Here is an 18,353-nt window from a genome sequence, read left to right on the forward strand (position 1 = left end):
CGGATAGCATGAGTTCTCTGATCGCACTCAAATCGAATAGTTGGAAACCGCATCACAACATATACATTTATAAAATAAAGAAAATTTTGTTTGAATTACATAATTCAGGTTATTCAATATCATTATTTTGGATTCCATCACACCATGGTATACATGGCAACGAAAAGGCAGATCATCTTGCCAAGCAAGGAGCTCTCGGTGACTTGGTTTATGATAGGGGATTTCAACCTAACGAACTTTATCCTTTAGCCCATTCCTTGGTAATGTCCATGTGGCAAAGCAAATGGAGTAATAGTCAACTAGGTCGATTTTGTTTTTCAATTTTACCGGAAGTTAAAGAAAAGCCATGGTTTCATAATCAAGATCTTCAAAGAAATTTTATTAAAATATTTTCGAGAATAATTTCTAATCATTATAATTTAGCAGCACACCTGTACAGAATAAATTTAAAAGATTCCAATGTTTGTCAATGTGGCCGAGGATACGAGGATATAGACCATGTTGTGTGGTGTTGTTCAATATATGAGAGTGTAAGATCAACTTTCAAAGATATTCTTGTTAATTCATCGAATCTTCCCCAAATACCCATAAGAGATATTGTTAGTCAACGTGACATGCAAACTATGAAAACAATTTTTGATTTTCTGAAGAGAGCTGACTTGAAGCTTTGAAAATTAAATGGAGACGAAAGTAGAACTCGGAGTAGGAGTGCTATGAGTCGCAAACCAAGAGCCTCAAGCCATGGTCTACCCTAGACGAGGTCCATCATCCACTCGAGACGAGGTCCAAGATCAATCCAAGATGAGGTCCAAGGTCCACATGTCGAGATGCAGAAGGCACCTTCGAAAGATAATAGATACAAATGATACAAGTGATACAAGTGTTTCGAATAAATTTGAATTTATATGTCATGTATGAAACTTTTGTAAAAATCAAATCAAATTTAATACTAAGAAGTGGTCGGCTCAATATGATCAAGAATCAAGAGCCTGTTTGTTATAGTCTATAATAAATGTTTGAAGGATAAAAAAAAAAAAAAAAAAAAACTGCCAACAGTGTCAACAAATCAACTTTAAAGTGTCCAGTTTTCGAAAAGGCGTAATCGTAGCCAAAAAACAAAAATTAGTTCAAAAAGGGTGTTAGGATTTTTACACAAGTTTCGTGGGCTAGCTTGTACGTCTGTTCTCTGTGACCTTACCAATAGGCCAAATCGTCAGAAGAAATAAATCAAGCTGTAGCTCTATAATCAGGGTGGCTAGCGAACCGGGAAAACCGGGAATACCGGGAAAAACTTTGGAATTTCAATGCGTCACCGGGAAACCGGGAAAAAACCGGGAATTTCAGCACCTCACCGGGAAAATGGTCATGTTTGAAAATTTTTCATGGTTTTTCTAAATTATTTTTTAAATAATTTCGATATGTTATAGTAGTTTTTGACAGTCTCGACATTGATTTACCTCATCAACGCGGTCTTTAATGTGTTACTTACCTTATTTATAACCTTTTATATATGTTATCTAGTTTCCGAATACCAGTTTTAATTTTCGATGTCATATACATGTTTTGTAAACTTATTATCACCAGAAAAATATATATTGTTTTTAATGTTATTGTTTTTGTGTGTTTCGTTGGAATTGGCCTGAGGAACGAAGTCTCATATCGCAAGAGTTTTGTTTTTCATTTTCCTACGTTAAACTTTTGCCTAAAGTTTCTTACGCTGGAATATACGTCTTATGTAAAAATTGTGTCGGAAACAAGCTCCCATCAAAATTTAAGGTCTTTACCCTGAAATAAAATAATATCTCAAGGATACGGGTACACCTCAGGTGAAAATGAAAAATCTTATTTCGAAAATTACTCAAAAAATCGACATAAGTTGGCTGTAATATGGTGGAATCGATGGGGAATAGTTAAAAGATGAATTTAGAACTGGTTTTGATGTTTAAATTATTATATGATTGAAATTTAGCCCTGTCTTATCCGCGATTATCTATATTTTCACGAATCTTTAGTTCAAATGACTAGGGCACTACAGAAGTTATTCATGTTTTGTATAATAAAAACTATTTTTTCTTAAATATGTGTTTAGATTTAAAAAAAAATATAACTACACTTTTGAAATAACTAATTTTTTTCTGCTAACTGGTGATTTCAAGTTTTGTAAGATAAATCCCTATTCAAGTTGATCAGCTGATTTTATATTATTTTTTTACAACTCTATACAAATTCAAAAGAACCACATTATAATTTGAAGATCAAGTTAACCGGCCTTGTTTTTCCAAAATTGTTGAAATTGTAACCCATTTCGTTGGATTCGTTCCAAAAATTTATAAAACCTGTCAATTTACACAAAAAGACCACGAATTATAAGACATCAAAGTAAATGTCATGATTTCTTGCCGATTAACAAGTTTTGGGAAACAATTTTTAAAAATATGCGGGCCTTACATTGATTTTTTTTACTATAATTTTATATTAAAAAACGAGTATAATAAATACTGGGAAAATCATCTTTTTCAACCGGGAAAAAACCTGGGAAAAACCGGGAAAAACTTTGGAATTTCAAAATGAAAAAACGCTAGCAACCCTGTATAATTCAGTTGACTTCATCGAATTGAATTCGCTGCTAAATTCCCCGGCAGAAAAAAATTCAAAACATTTCCAGAAAAAATGGACTGTTTTCAATAAAACTCCTAGCGCACACTGGAAACTTGCTCAAATGAGCTCCAATTTGACCAGAGTACTTGAAAATAAATGAGGATGAAACACCGTAAGTGGCGTTGTGATACGCGAAAAAAGCCGAATAGTGAACCAGTCCAATATACATACATATATTAAAATGGACTTCTGTCTGTCTGTCTGTCTGTTCCCTATATTTAGATCCGGAAACTACTCAACCGATATACTCAAAACTTAGCAGGTGGGTGCTGTTGAGGCCTGGGAAGATTCCTAATATTGTTTGAGCCCCCTCCCTCTCACTGGAAGGGGGGGGGGGGGTTTCTTAAATAAAAAACAAATGTTTGCATAGCTCGAGAACTGATCAAGCAAATCAAACCAATTTCGTCATGGAAGGGTATTTTGGTACGAAGAATGTTTCTATGAATCCTCCCTCCACCCAGTGGGAAGATAAGAAAGGGGGGGCTAGGGCCTAGCTTACAATTTTCAGCATAACAAATGACGGGAATAGGAGAAATTTTTCTATGATTATGTCAGACCCCTCCCTTCTTCCAGTGGGGATAGAGGACGGGAGGAGGGGGACTTCCATACTGATTTTATTGCATAATTTGAGAACTATTCGAGCAAACGGAACCAAATTTAGCTTGGGTATTTGGGTATGAGAAATGGTTCTTTGAACAGGTGGTGCTCCTCCCTCATTCCAGTGGAGAGATAGAAAGGGGGGGAGGGCTACTTCACAATTTTCAGCTTAACTAGAAAACTAATCAAACAAATGGAACCAAATTTTGTATGGGAAGGCATTTGAAAACCAGAAATGTTACTATGATATATTGAGAACCCTCTGTTCTACCATATATTCTACCAATATTAAACGGAGAGGATGCTCTCATACAATTTTTTACATTACTCAAGAACTTAACCAGCAAATGGAACCAAATTAGGCTTGGAAGGGTATTTGAGTGCAAGGAAGGTTTCTATGAATATTTAGTAGGTTTTTCTTCAAATCCGGGACAGTACTTCCATGAACTTCCGATTATCCAAAGAGCTGTGGATCTTATCAACTATTTCAGTCGCTGCTGTTAGTGTACTTGAGCCTTCTCGGAACCCATACTAATATAATAGCGCCAGCACTAAATTTTACTTGGGAAGTCCGGACTTCCGACTTCCGAAAGACTTCCGACAAAGAAAAGTGATGTACTAGATTGTCGAAAGTCTGTTTTTTGGCAGTTCACCAGCAACGTTTCAAAAATTTTTATTAAAATTCACAACAGCTGTAAAATTCTTTGTTCTGCTTTAGAAATTGTAGAACATGGGTTGCAAGGAGTTGTTCCAGCAGTTTACTAAACATCGATAAAATCGATATTGGGCGATAGTTGCTACAATTCGTCTTTTTTCCTGCTTTTGAATCGGAACAAAATGTATGAGTTTTAGGCCATTTTCGTTTGTCAGCTGGTGCGCGCTGAACCTTCCAATTGAAGGTTTGAAATCCTCATCCTCCCGACCTGAGTGTAAAATCCCCGAAGACTATCGACAGGAATTGCATGTAATTGAACAGAATGGCAATTTTTTTCATCAAAATTCCTTAATCCTCATGAAAATATATTTATAAAATCATTGAAAAAAAAATTATGAATTTTTTAAACGACCAGCTGTGGTCTGTAGAACCAAGCACTTTTATTATGCCATATGAGCTTTTAATCATATCTGAATCCATATCAAATAAAAGTTTTTCAATACGACTTCTACTAAATGAATTATTTTTGATGCAACACACCCGTTTTGCCAAAGACTTTTTTGCTTTAAGGTTTTTTTCTGAAGGCCACAAAAATCAAAACTCAATTTTTTTTAAGAAGCATCTGATAGCAGACATTTGGACGATTCAAAAATGGTATAGTTTACGAAAATCGCTTCAGTAATTTTGATTTTGTAATCAAAACAAAAAATTATATGCATGTTGTTGAATAGAAGAACATTTTAAAAAACTTGCCAAATATTTGTTTTTCGTAAGCTTCTCCATATCAGCGCGAGGTAAACACAACGAAAATTTAATGGTTCTCATTTTACAACTAGAAATACGTTCTTAAAACAAATGTTTAAGATCGGTTTTTGATAATAATTTCTATAAATTTAAAACTGATTTTAAAACTCTATATTTTTTTATTATTTTGTTATTTATGTCTGAATAGTATTTCGGAAATCGGAATCGTATTGTTTTAATAGAAAAGCTGACGCGTTTTTTTCTACCGTGAAAAAATTTAATTTTCAGTTTTTCAATAATTTAATTTGTTCTTCAAATTTCAAGAAGTGCTGAAGATTGCTTTATAGGGAGCGATACAGTTATTCATGTTTGGATTAGACCAACACATTGGTTAACTTCCTCAGAAATTGGAGAGCCAGCGCTTCCAGGTGGCCTACCACAGATCAGCTAAGCAGTTCCAGATCCCTTTGACATCGGAAACCGACGTTTAAGAATGCTTTGGTGAGCCCTTTTTTTTAATTTTCGAGGGTTGTGTTATTTCTGTAAAATATTTTTTTCTGTATTATATCAAAAGTTATTAACGGATCAAAGAAATGGACCCATAAACTCATAATATTCTGATAATCATGTGATCAGTTTAGACAACATTATTTCCATTTGATGGGAATTTTAACTAGAACAAGGAACTTTTATGTCGCATAATTCAACACAACTTAGCTTATTTACATACTTTGTCTTAAAGAACTATTTAATTAGGACTAGATTTTGGATTTCATGTCCCAATTGTATAGGAATATTTCAGTTAACTTATGAGCTATTACACCCTATCCTCGGAATAATAAATGATTTTTAACAATTTTTTTATGGGCCTATGTTCAGCATGTCCAATTTAGGGTTTTGCAGATAAAAAATATTTATCAAGTAATAATGTCAATAACAGGATTGAAAAAACTAGATCACACTGCACTGGTCAAAAGTGTTTCCTGATCTTATCCACCCACCCACTATCCAAACCAAAATTATTTGCTAGGATGCAGAGGTGACCTCGATCCTAAAGCACAAATTTCTTTCTTTCATCCCTTTCTCTTTCTTCCAATCTATCCATTGACTACTAGGATGTGGCCGGCGCCGTTATTGACACCCAAAGAGAGAGCATCAGTTTTGTGCAGTGTGAATGAGTTGCTAGTCCCAAGCACCATTCATTTGACCTCTGAACAAAATTGATGGCCTCGGTCAATCACGGAGTAAAGCATGGATCACTACAAATCTAGACGCACTGTTTATTATACCATAGCGCTCCTAGTTGTGGGATCTGGAATTTTTTGACAGTATTTTGATGGGAAATGATTCCTCTATCAGTGCTGAAAATTTCATTACGATTCGTTCTGTTCCAAAAAAGTTACAAGTCATAGAAGCCGCGAGACAAAAATTAATTTTGGACACTCAAGTCAAAAACACGACGTGGTCGGATTCAAAAATCGCGAAATCGTTAAAAATGGTCAAATCAACCGCTTGTAGCGTTCTCAAACGTTTCCGTGAGATGCATAGGGTAACGGACGTATTTTGGACCGCTTTGGGAAGTGGCTATGCAATTTTCTGGAATGAAAAAGCATATGTTACAATTTTCGACTGCTTTATCCGTTCATTACGAAGATCAAGGCTTTTCCTATCGAAAAAAATCGTCGTTTGTTGTAATGTAACAATATTTAAGCCTAAAAACACGTTTCTTCAATCCTTACTCTGGTCAGTATTTTGATCCACAAGGTTTTTATTTTGGACCACCCTTTGACCTATTTTGGACCACCCTTAAACTAAATAATTTTTGTTTTAAATTTTGCTATATTTTGACAGCGATTGTTGCGCAATTATGCAAATTATTCAGATAACTCAGTCTTTTCTTATTGTTATAGAAAAGTCAAGTTTTGTTTGTTCGATAAGAATAGAGTAAAAACAGTAAAATTCCTGTTATATAGTGTGTTCCAAATGCTATGAAAATTCTGACAGCACACTGAAATCTCAACAAAATTTGTTCTGCAGTGTTCAATACTGGCCATTTGGCTTATCTTTTGGCTCAATTTTTAGAACGCAAATCTCCTTCAGGCGACCCAATGATAAGTTGAGAAAGTCTTACATCATGAACTTCGCGACATCAATTGATGCATTTTGACTTCCAAAACCTTAGTGGATTTGTTTTGGCTTCAGTTCTGTAGATAGATTCAAAAAGATAAAAATGAGATTTATGCTATCTTTTTATCCATCTTAAAGCCAGATTGTTTTTCACATTAAATAAGTTTTAAGTTTGATGCTAACTTTGTTCTAGGATAAAATTTATAGTTGGAGTAATTTTCCAACAGTTAATTTTTAAATTGCATAACCACAGGGGCTAAAAACCAAATTTTCAGTACTTCATCGCTTGTAAAATTTACATATTTCAACCACCTTTTCCCAAGTTTTGAAACAAATATAGCTATAATTGAATAAATTATTTGATAAAATTGTTCTAATATTAACAGTGATGTTTCAACTGTTACAAAAATTAAACTCGTTGCATATTTGCCGATTTGTTGTCGTTTTTTTCCAAACCTCTCCTTTCGACGGGTTATATTTCGTTTCTTCTACCTACCCAAGTTATTTTCCTCGAAAATCATTCCTAAATACACTCAGTTTACTGGAAATCCTAAATTGTTGAAACTTTTAGACCAAACTTTTAATATTTTTTCATGAAGCATAAAAAACAGTGACTTAATAATAAATTTGTGCAAGTCCAAGTTTTCATGTTTTGAGGCTTCTTTAAGCTGTAGCTTTTAACAACTGCTTATCAAACAGTTGCCATTGATGTAGATTGTTAAAATAACATGATTCAAAGCATAGTGCATAAAAAGTAAGTTAAAACTATGATTGGCTTGGTATTATGCCGATTAAAGTGAACCTCGTCTAATGGCGAGTTTGGGCTTTGGCGAGTTGATTAAATAAAATCATGCTTAAATTCCAAATTTTATTCATAATGAGTGATTGAAATAGTGTGGTTAATTCTCTCATATCGTCGTACAACGTCTTATTACGTTCATGAAAATTTAACAGCAAGTTAAATACCCAGGTTATGTTGAGTTGTCCAAAATAAGTCCCTAAGGAATTAAGTAGGACCTATTATCGACATGGGTCAAATTGCTATTAAAACCAGTTATTTTGCTTTTTCGAGCTTGCAAAACAGTTTTCACGTATTTTATCATAGCTGTGATCATTTTTGTATTTGTAAAATTCATCACAGCTATGCAGCAAACCTCTTGAAAGTTGACTCCAATAATGGCACGTCCTCCTGAAATGGCTCTGATTCGGTCAAACTGTGAAAAATCAAAACTTTTGTTTCAATTTTCTCTCCGTTAACAGCTTACTTAAATAAAATTTTAGATGTGATTAGAATCATAAGAAGAAGCTTTAACTATATTTGTTCAAATTTTTTATGAATAACATGGTTTATGAGAGAAATATTGGCAAAAAGCTACAAGGTGGTCCAAAATATGTACCCGGTCCAAAATAGACCGTTACCCTACTATCGATCGGCAGGTTCATACCAAGCGTCATAGTGGAATTACCTAATTATCGGAAACTGCATTTGAAGGTGTTGAGAACGATTAAGGCAAACACAGGGTAGTCGGACTACGACATCGCCAAGAAATTCAACACCGACCGGTGCACCGTCAGAAGGATTCGTCTGCGCGAAGGAATACGATCCTATCGGGCCAATAAGCAACCAAACCGGACATTGAAGCAGAATTTAGTAGCCAAAGGACGTGCCCGGAAGTTATACAACAAGATTTCAACGAAGTTCGACGGATGCTTCCTCATGAATGACGAAACGTACGTAAAGATGGGTTTTGGGCAGCTTCCAGGCCAAAATTTTTATAAATCCACTGCAGTGGTGCACTGCACTGGTCAGGGTGATGTCCTCGGCAAGTTCGAATTCGTTTTTGCCGATAAGTTTGCAAGAAATTGTTTGATCTGGCAAGATATTTGCAGCTGCGGATGAAAACCCCCGGTTTTTGTGAAAAACAATACCATGGACTCCGAAATGTACAAGGAGGAGTGCCTTAAAAAACGTTTTTTTTTCGTACATTAGATCTCACAAAGGACCAGTAAAGTTTTCGCCAGATTTGGCAAGCTGTCACTACAGCTAAGAGGTATGTAGGGGAAAGGTTTCCTAAATGGGCCTATCGGGTTAAATGACCCTACGGCTGTTTGATGAAATGGTTGACTAGACAGCTTATCTGACCAATGCATTTTGAGGGTGATACGCTTAGAACATAAGGCAAGAAAGAATTTTATAAATTTACAAACTCAAAAATATTTAAAAAATCATACAAGGTTTTGATGCATTTTGATGTAATATTTCGACTTTTAAAAATTATACGTAAAGAAGCTTAAAACAAAAACTAGGATGGTTTTTACTTCTTACTCAAATGAACTTTAGAAATTAAACATATTTCAGCTTTTGTGGACGTTTAATAATGATTATATAGTGGAATAATAGAGTGTTTTTGTATGCCCTCATCATGTTTGTAAAATGCCTCCATCCTAAAATATCAGGTTAAATAGAATAAATAAATGATTTTTATCATTGGACCTTCAAATCTAAGCTCTAAATAACATCTTAAGAGAGAATTGAAGATCTAAAAACAGATTTGATATAGTTTTTCTCATGGATGAACTGCCTCCATAGTATGGCAACCCTAACATTTGTTTTATTCCATAAAATTATAATATAAATAGATTTTTATAAAACTTCAGCTTTGTCGTACGGAAATTATTACTTTCTAGCAGTTTCAATGAAATGATACGGAAATATTGCCAAAAAAACAGAAATTTTGTTCAAAATATAAATAGGCGCATTTAGCCCGTACGGTTTGAGGTTCGGCATTTTAGACAACACTAATAATAAAATCATTTTCTTGGAAACAGAAGAAAATTTTAACATAAAAATTACTAAAATGTATAGAAAACAGATGCCTGCACACGTGTATATAGTTTTTGTGCACATATTCGATGTGATATTTGATTAAATAAGTGTTTGCTTAATAGGCGCATATAGCCCGCTCCTCCCCTACAGTGGTATCGGGCCAACGGGTGGATTTTGTCGAAAAGGACATCAACCCACCCAACTGCCCTCAATTCCGCCCTATCGAAAAATTTTGGGCAATTGTCAAGCAGAAGATGAAGAAAAATGGTAGGACGACTCGGGATGCATCAGAGATTATGAGATTGTGGAACAAAATTGCCGCTGAGGTCAGTGAATAGGGTGTCCAAACTATGATGAGTGGTTCTCGACGAAAAGTTCGAAATTTCATCAAAACAACATCGGAATAATTGTTTTCTTATTTTTCCTTTGAGGTGCAATAAAAACCCTACATTTTGATTACAAAACATTTTTATTTCGTTAACATAGCTCCGAGATAGACCCTATTTAATGCATCCAGATTTTGCGTGATCCATGCTTTATTGCTACTTAAGGTGCATTTACAGTTCTTTCGAACGTGAAAATGAAAAAACTTATATTCTTCAAAAACTCGACTATGCTGCGTTTCATGGCTGCGAAACTAGGTGGAATAGATGCGGAATGGTTGAACGATTATTTTTGAACTGATTTCCTTGTTCAAAGCCCTTTAATATTAATTTTATTTCAATTCCCCCGATTTTCACTACGGAATATTTTTTCCGCGTTCACTGACATTCCGCTCGAAGTGTAAACGCACTGAGCGAACGTGAAAACGGAAAACGAACAAGAGTGGTGAATATAAATTCCGCGTTCATTTTCACGTCCGAATGGCAATGTGCATTCTGAAAAAAATTTCACCGATGACGAAAAAATTTTTGCTTCATAAAAAATAAGTTTTTTAATTTGTAAGCACATTTGAAGGCTATTAAAGGCTTAAAATACTACGAGTTTGAAATGAAACGCATACGATATTTTTTTTAACTTTAAAACCCGCTTGGGCATCATTTAATTGCACCTGTTGGAAGAGTTTCTCGACGAATAAATGTAGGGGAAGAGGGGGCATAATGCCCACGTTAAGAAGAAAGCCTTGTTTCAGAGTACATTTGAAAAGATTAACTTTACTTTTCGATTGTGTTTGGAAGTTTGGAATGTTTTTTGTCGAAATCTGATAGTTAGAATAACTGGAAGGTAAAAAACGCCACAAATTAAATAAAGTTTGAAGAGTAGGTGGAAAATTGGATTTCAATTTCAGTAGGGGCATAATGCGCATATGTGTGTACCCAATCGCGCCGTTTAACGTTTAATAAGTGTTTATTGATTCAAGTGCTTCCGAAAGTGTTTGCCAGGTAAAAACACTTCTATTCTACTTCACAGATGGAAAAATATATTGCTACGCGCAGTGCTGCCAGATATACTGTAATTCTTGTGAATAGTTAATTAAATCTATATAAAATTTAGGAATTTTATATATATTCGTTTATATTCAAGTTATGTTTTCCAATACAACATGGAAATATCTTTAAAATTGTTTGGATGAAACTGCATAAAAATTTATACAAATATGAAACATGCTTAAAGATAAACGGACATGGCGCGTTTTGCCCTACCTAGACATGTTTATTAAGAATCGTTCAAAATAACAGACAAAATAATTGAATAAGGAAATTTTTCGTTTTGTGATGATTTTCAAGACCAATGTGCATAATTGTAACATATGTCAGATTTTTTATTTGCCGATAGATGCCGTAATTCCTTACGAAAGTCAAGGTTCAAATTGCAAGGAATATGGCTTGAAAAATATTTTTGGATTTTTGCAGAGATTTATCGCATATTTGATGCTAATTTTTTGTACAAAAGGTTTCTACTGTTAATTAGAAGGGAATAACGTTAAGAAATTTTAAAATAAGTGTATAACTAGCTAGATATCGCAGTGGAGCGTTTTGCCCACAATGGGCATTATACCCCCAGTTCCCCTACCTGTTGGAAGAGCTTCTCAACGAATTCCAGATTCCAGATTCCATTGAAATAAAAAAAAATAGATTCCGCTTTGTTCAAATGTGTGTTTCAGAAAAGGTATGGAAATAATTATAAAAATTTATGAAATCATTCAAAAATAATGTGTTTTAAGGAGAACTGAAAAGCAGAAAAATTAACAAACAAAAGAGTACTGATGCATTTTAATGAAATAAAAACCTTTTCAATTGTTTCACTAATTAAAAGTAATTTTGAAATTTTTGTTTTCCAATTTTTAACCAAGAACAAAAAAATGGGTATCTTGTGGAAGTTATATTCATAACGTCCTTTCAATAAGTTTTTCAAAAGAAACGAATCACTAAAGCTCGTTACTCCTTGATCGATAAATACTTTTTGGGAGTACTTTAAATTCATAAGATTTAATTTAAATTCATTGTATTCAAAGATAAGAACTTTGGGATTATTTGATTAAATCAATCGTTTTCAAAGCTAAATATGTTTTGAAGAAGAACAATATGTTTTTTTGAGAAATTTGAATTTAAATTTGAGCATTGGTTCGACAAGTATCGGTCAAAACATTGGTTGCATGATCTGTCATTTTCCGATCGAAACCAATTTCTACCCGCAGTTGAACAAACCTCTTACTTATTTTGAAGATTTGACCGATTTGACATTTCACTGCGGAATATTTTTTCACTGTGGTGAGTTCACGTTCACGTTCGAGTTCGACTTCACAAGAACTGTAAACCGGGCTTTAGATTGTACAAATGCGTGGTAAAATATGTTAGCTGTTTGGTGGGTACAAACCAGGACATCTTCCACATTATGCTGGGTATAGCGCTAAGCTCCTTTCGTAGGTGATCTATGTGCCTATCCCATTTGATCAATTCGTCGAAGACAAGTCCAAGATACTTGTACGTTTGTTCAATGACTGTTTGGCCAACATGGAGCGGATTGTGAGTTTCAGGCTGCCGGCTAGTTGATCGAAAGATTACATATTTAGTTTTTTTTTTTCAAGTTGAGCAAGAGGAGGTTTGTATCAAAGTAATTTCGAAGAGTATCCAGATCTTTCGACATCTGAGACATAACTATCCTGACATCGGAGTTCTCGTAGGATAATGAAGTGTCATCAGTAAAAAGTCTTGGTTTGCCATACAGGTGTAGTTCATGGGAGTACTGTTCCTGTACTTGAAAAAGTCCTCAGATACTATCGATCATTCCAGACTGCTGAGGAAACTGGAGGAGTTGAGATCAGAGGTGTCAATTCTCTTCGCTCTAACAACCCCACGAATAGAAAACAGTTAGTCCGATTGATTTGGTCGTCAAGTCGTCAGGTGAGCTACCCGTTGGAGTTCCTCAAGGCAGCAATTTGGAACCCCTTCTGTTTGTCTTGTATGCCAATGAATGCAAATCATTCACATGCATTGAATCTTAGATCCCATCTCGCTGAGCGGTTGCACCATAGACATTGTGTTGGCGTCGCTCACGATTTGTTCTAGAGAACAACAGTCCGACTATCTTGATACTTAGAGATCTTTGATTTAAGGCATTATTATGCTTTTTCGTACTTCGTCCAGTCAAAATATTTTCAATTAGTTCCTGAGAAGGAATTTTGACTAGATTTAAGAAAACCTCTATAAGGAAAAAGGATTGTTCCAGAACCTCTATAAACGAGAAACCTCTAGCGAAAATAACTGTTAGGTTCCCTGAACTCTCGCTTATCCAGGTTCGACTGTATACCGAATAATTGCCTGATAACAAGGACCAAAAATACAGCTTTTATCTAAAAATTTGAAAGTTGCGCCTTTAAGTATGCAAATATTAAGGGCACCTAATAGACAAACTTTTATAATCTTCTTTGTCTTACACCTATACACTGTGAAATGAAAAATAAATAATATGGGCAAAAATAGTCAATAAACCTTTCATCTTTAGATTTTGCTTGATTTTTGCCAAGAGCTAGTGCATTCTGAATAAAGGATCAAGTCTCCTTTCACTTAAAAAAAATCTTCCTTCCACGGAAGTATTGTTCCAACTTCTGGAGCATAAATATTACACGATAACAGATAATGCAAAAAGGCGATTTGATAGATTTTTCCAAAAGAAATGATGAAAATAACAAAATGGGATCAAGTATCCCCATTCACCCCTAAAGTATTTTGTTATCTGATGCCATCTGAAGTGAACCTCACCTAATATGTGTAATATTTGAATCAGTTAAAGGGAGATACGGTCAACATTTGGTCAATATCAACTTGGCGTATTTCTTTCAATTTTGTATTTAAAAAACCTGAACACCCCTCATTTTGAAGGTGTGTGTGTAGAATGTTGCTCCTATTTTGATTTTGGAATTCACTCTTCAGTTGTCAAAATGCCGTCCAAGGAAGAAGAGCAGCGTATCAAAATTTTGCTCGCGCATCGCGAAATTCCGAGCTACTCGCACGCAAAGCTGGCAAAATCGCTAAAATTTGCCAAATCAACCGTTACAAATGTAATTAAAGTGTTTGGGGAACGTTTGTCGACAGCCAGGAAGTCTGGATCGGGGGGGTAATCGAAAACCGGAAGCCACTGAGACGACAAAGAGAGTTGCCGGTAGTTTCAAGCGAAACCCTAACCTCTCTCTCCGAGATGCCGCAAATAAGCTGGGTGTATCGTCTACAGCCGGACTATCGACTTACAAGAAGGTAGTGACTCCAAATCGCGATGATAAACAAAATACGACGGCCAAAGCGCGATCCCGGAGGCTGTACACGACGATGCTGACGAAGTTTGACTGCGTGGTAATGGACGACGAAACCTACATCAAAGCCGACTACAAGCAGCTTCCGAGATAGGAGTTTTATACGGCAAAAGGAAGGGGAAAGGTAGCAGATATTTTCAAGCACATATGAAACTGTCAAAGTTCGCGAAGAAATATCTGGTTTGGCAAGCCATCTGTACCTGTGGTTTGAAAAGCAGCATTTTCATAGCTTCCGGGACTGTCAACCAAGAAATTTACGTGAAAGAGAGTTTGAATAAACGTCTGCTGCCTTTCCTGGAGAAACACGGTTGTTCCGTACTGTTTTGGTCGAATTTGGCATCTTGCCATTACGGTAAAAAGGCCATCGAGTGGTACGCCGCCAACAACGTGCAGGTGGTTCCCAAGGACAAGAACCCTCCCAACACGCCAGAGCTCCGCCCAATTGAGAAATACTGAGCTTTGTCAAGCGGAACCTAAAGAAGACCAAAAAACTGCTAAGGACGAGCAGCAGTTCAAGGCAAACTGGCTTTCTGCGGCGAAGAAGGTGGACAAGGTGGCTGTACAATATCTGATGGCAGGGGTTAAGCGTAAAGCCCGGCAATTCCGATTTGAAAAAGCAGAAGCCTAACTGAATATTTTTCCTGAATTTTATACTAATTAAACTTGAGAAAGAAATGTAATTTGATTTTTTTAGTAAACGATTTTACCGATTTACACGCGTTTTCCCTTGACCAAATTTTGACCGTATCACCCTTTATATACGACGACCAATCGCTTTCGATATATGTTATCCTCAGGCAAGGCTGTGTATAAAGCTAAGTTCATTTAGAAATGGGACAGTTACGAATGCATGTATCTAAAAAAAACATTCGTTTGATCGAAATACTTTCTATATAGGAAATAAAGCTAATCTTATGCTAAATCAGGAAAAAAAAATGAAATAAAAAATTAATGTTTTTTGTAAGAAATATTTCTACTTTAATCTTGGTTTCTCCATTAGCCAACGCACACTTTTTTCAGTTATGTTCTTGATCAGTCTTCCCAGCTATCGATTTGGTAATGATGGATTTAGGAGGAAATTGTGCAAAATATTTTTTTTCTCTTGCATCGTAAATATCTTAAAAACGCGTTAATTTTAAAATTTGAAAAAAAAAAAAACGAATACCTATTCCTTTTGACTCAATAAAACGTAAAAATTATTTTCAACTGCTTACTCCAGAATCTTTTCTTGAAGAACATGTCTTATCGGAAGATATAATTTAGTCTCTCGAGCATTTTTCTCGTTTTGGATAGCAAAAATACTGAATTGCTTCCATGGAAGCTTCATCATCATCGCGGATTTACCAGCCTACCATAACTGTAGAGCAGTAGGGAAGTGTCATTTGTCATAAGTTAGGATTATAAGTGAATAAATTTTTGTTTTATCTTAAACTGACATGAGAAGAAAACGGACGGACATTTAGTCTAAAAACTGTCACGTATAACAGTTTTAGTATCCACAAAATATAATAATAAATGAATCCGAGTACTCACTCGTTATGGGGAATGTCCTCGTCCTGATCGCCGGCGGCCAGTTCGATCGCGACTAAAAACACAAACACCATCATCCCGGTCAGCAGCCGACGCCTAGTACGTCGCCGCCGGTTGCTTCTGAAGACCGTCGTCGTCGACGACGGTGAAGACGAGAAATCCATCGCCGGAATCATCATTATCACCACCCCGTTGAAGAAAAAACTCCCTAAACTAGAAGTACACCAGAACACCCAATACCCACAACACTCCAAGCTTTTTTGGAAAGCGGAGGGTTGCAGCAGGAGTACTTAGCTGCTTGTTTTTTATGATTTATTTATCTTTTGGGGATTCTTTCTTTGGCTTTTTACGAGGGCCGATGGGTACACATATTATATTCCAGCAATCAGGTTTTTTTTTCACTCCGCTGGCGGACTCACTCTTGATATTACAATTTTCCCAGCGTGCTTTTGCATAGAAATAAAGTTGCACTCGTTTTTTTTTTTGTTTTAAGATCCTTTTTACGACATTGTGTAGGTCAGAAGCGATTTGCGACGTTTATTCTTTTGTTTTTTTTCTTCGTTGAGTTTCTCGCAAAAAGGACACCACCGGGGGTGTATATCTTTCCAATAAAATATTCGATTTAAATATAAATTACGCCAAAATCGGGAGACGAAAGGGTGAAAACGGATTGCACTGACATCTTTTTTCACCGAAACTCGTTCACTTGTGTAAATGAATGGTGAATGGTCTTCTCACTGCTCACCGGAAAGCATTTTTCCACACAAACTCTCTGGAGCCGCACTAACAGACGGGGGCGTGGGGGGATGAATGAGTGAATCGTTTTGCCAAGAGACTGCACCAATACAGATGCAATCGATAGGGGCGCGAGAATGCACACAAACACTGCCGCCCAAAAACTGCTTCTTGTGACGAAACGCGCGTGTCGTATCCGAAAATTTTACACCGAATTTGAGCACAACCACACTCATCTAGGGGGGATGATTTTTCGAGTCTAGGCGAGATGCACGATATGATCGGGAATGGGGGGGCAGAAGAGGGAAGGATTTTTACTACCCTTTTCTTGTTGGGGAAGAAAATTTAATGACCAAATGGTTGTACTTTTTTTTTTGTTGCCTTTCGTGGTGTCTCGTTGATGAGTAAGACTCAAATTATGCCGAGGAATATCCGAGTTCTGTCTGCAGTCGAGTACACTTTCACTGGAGTCCCACTTTTGCAGTCAATTTCTTACGCCTGTGTTTTGCCTGGAACATTTTTATTGCTTTCTAACGTGGCGCTGAATAAATGGCAACTCTCCGAAATGTTACTCCCTCTGATAGCGCATTCAGACACGTAACTGCAATGCTATATTCCTGCTATTTCCTGGTGAATGAAAAATTCTGGACCACTTAAGTTGCTTTCTTGGGACGGAATTTGAACCGAATGGCTTCTCAGTTATCACTCAACTGAAAGACTTATCGGTAGATTTTACATTTTTCTTCTGCGTCCAATCAATTGCAATTTATCCACTCCAGGCGTTCGCCACATACACAGGAAATAGTATGTATTCCCAATCTCGTAGAAGAGTAAAAAGTATAGCAAAAGCGTGTCTTCAGGTAATAAATTTCCGCTTCACGCACTTGCACACACTTTGCAAATCCTCGTGCCAAACACACGGGAACACTCTCCTGGATCAGGTCACACTTCAAGGCCAAAACTGCATCTCCACCGAACTCTGGAATGGTGGTATCCTTACGTTTATTCGTTCACACCGATTGATTTTCGCTCGAGTACGGGAGCACAAAAAATGATCCAGAAAACGGGACAGGATTCAACCCGCCATCACACCCGTCACACCGCACAAGCACTCTGGCTCACCAAACACGCGCGCCTTGCCAATTTATCCGCAGAACGGTGAAAAATTTTCCTTGACTCGCGCTTCCCGTAATCCATCCGAGAAACAATCCGAATAAATCATCCAATTTCGCACAAAGGCTAGGTTACCTAAATGGGCACTAATCCAATTAGAGACTACCAAAAACCAACACTCCCTTTTTGGGCACCTTAAGATCCGATTTCTTGCCCAAAAGGTAGCCAGAAAATTTTTCAACTAACTTTCAACCAGCGCACAAATCTAGGCTCCCCATATAGGAAAAACGGGAAAAAATCCACACACCATCCACAGCGTAGCGCAAATCGGTCTGAATGTCTCTCGGGCGAGGAACAGCAGCGTACAAAATCACACGGGTCCCCCACATACGAGGATAACTGGCAAAAAGCTCTCGGGGACTACACAATTTCAGAGTAAATTCTCCGTCGCGAAATATCCTTTTCTTAAGCTGGAGCTACTCCGATAAGAGTAGGTATCCGTTTCACCGACATTTCGGGGAGTTTTCCCGAAAAGTCTCTCCGTCTCACTAATTCTCGCGTTTCGCTCTTCCCATTTTCATCCGAATAAATTTGTTCTCATCCACCGTATCATTCAT

At 36.5% G+C, this 18,353-nt stretch overlaps 1 protein-coding gene across 2 annotated transcripts in view; it reads right to left on the bottom strand.

Moving 5' to 3' along the window:
* The window catches only part of LOC129749064 (voltage-dependent calcium channel subunit alpha-2/delta-4), a 307,916-nt gene extending 289,839 nt beyond the window's left edge, over nt 1-18,077 (bottom strand). For both annotated transcript variants that reach the window (XM_055743904.1, XM_055743903.1), the window contains exon 1: nt 15,892-18,077. In XM_055743904.1, coding sequence (XP_055599879.1) covers nt 15,892-16,067 — 176 coding nt within the window. In that variant the 5' untranslated portion in view covers nt 16,068-18,077. The remainder of the gene's footprint in view (nt 1-15,891) is intronic.
* Between the last annotated feature and the right edge of the window lie 276 nt (nt 18,078-18,353).

The sequence above is a fragment of the Uranotaenia lowii genome, chromosome 2 (genome assembly GCF_029784155.1).
Source record: "Uranotaenia lowii strain MFRU-FL chromosome 2, ASM2978415v1, whole genome shotgun sequence".
NCBI lineage: Eukaryota > Metazoa > Arthropoda > Insecta > Diptera > Culicidae > Uranotaenia > Uranotaenia lowii.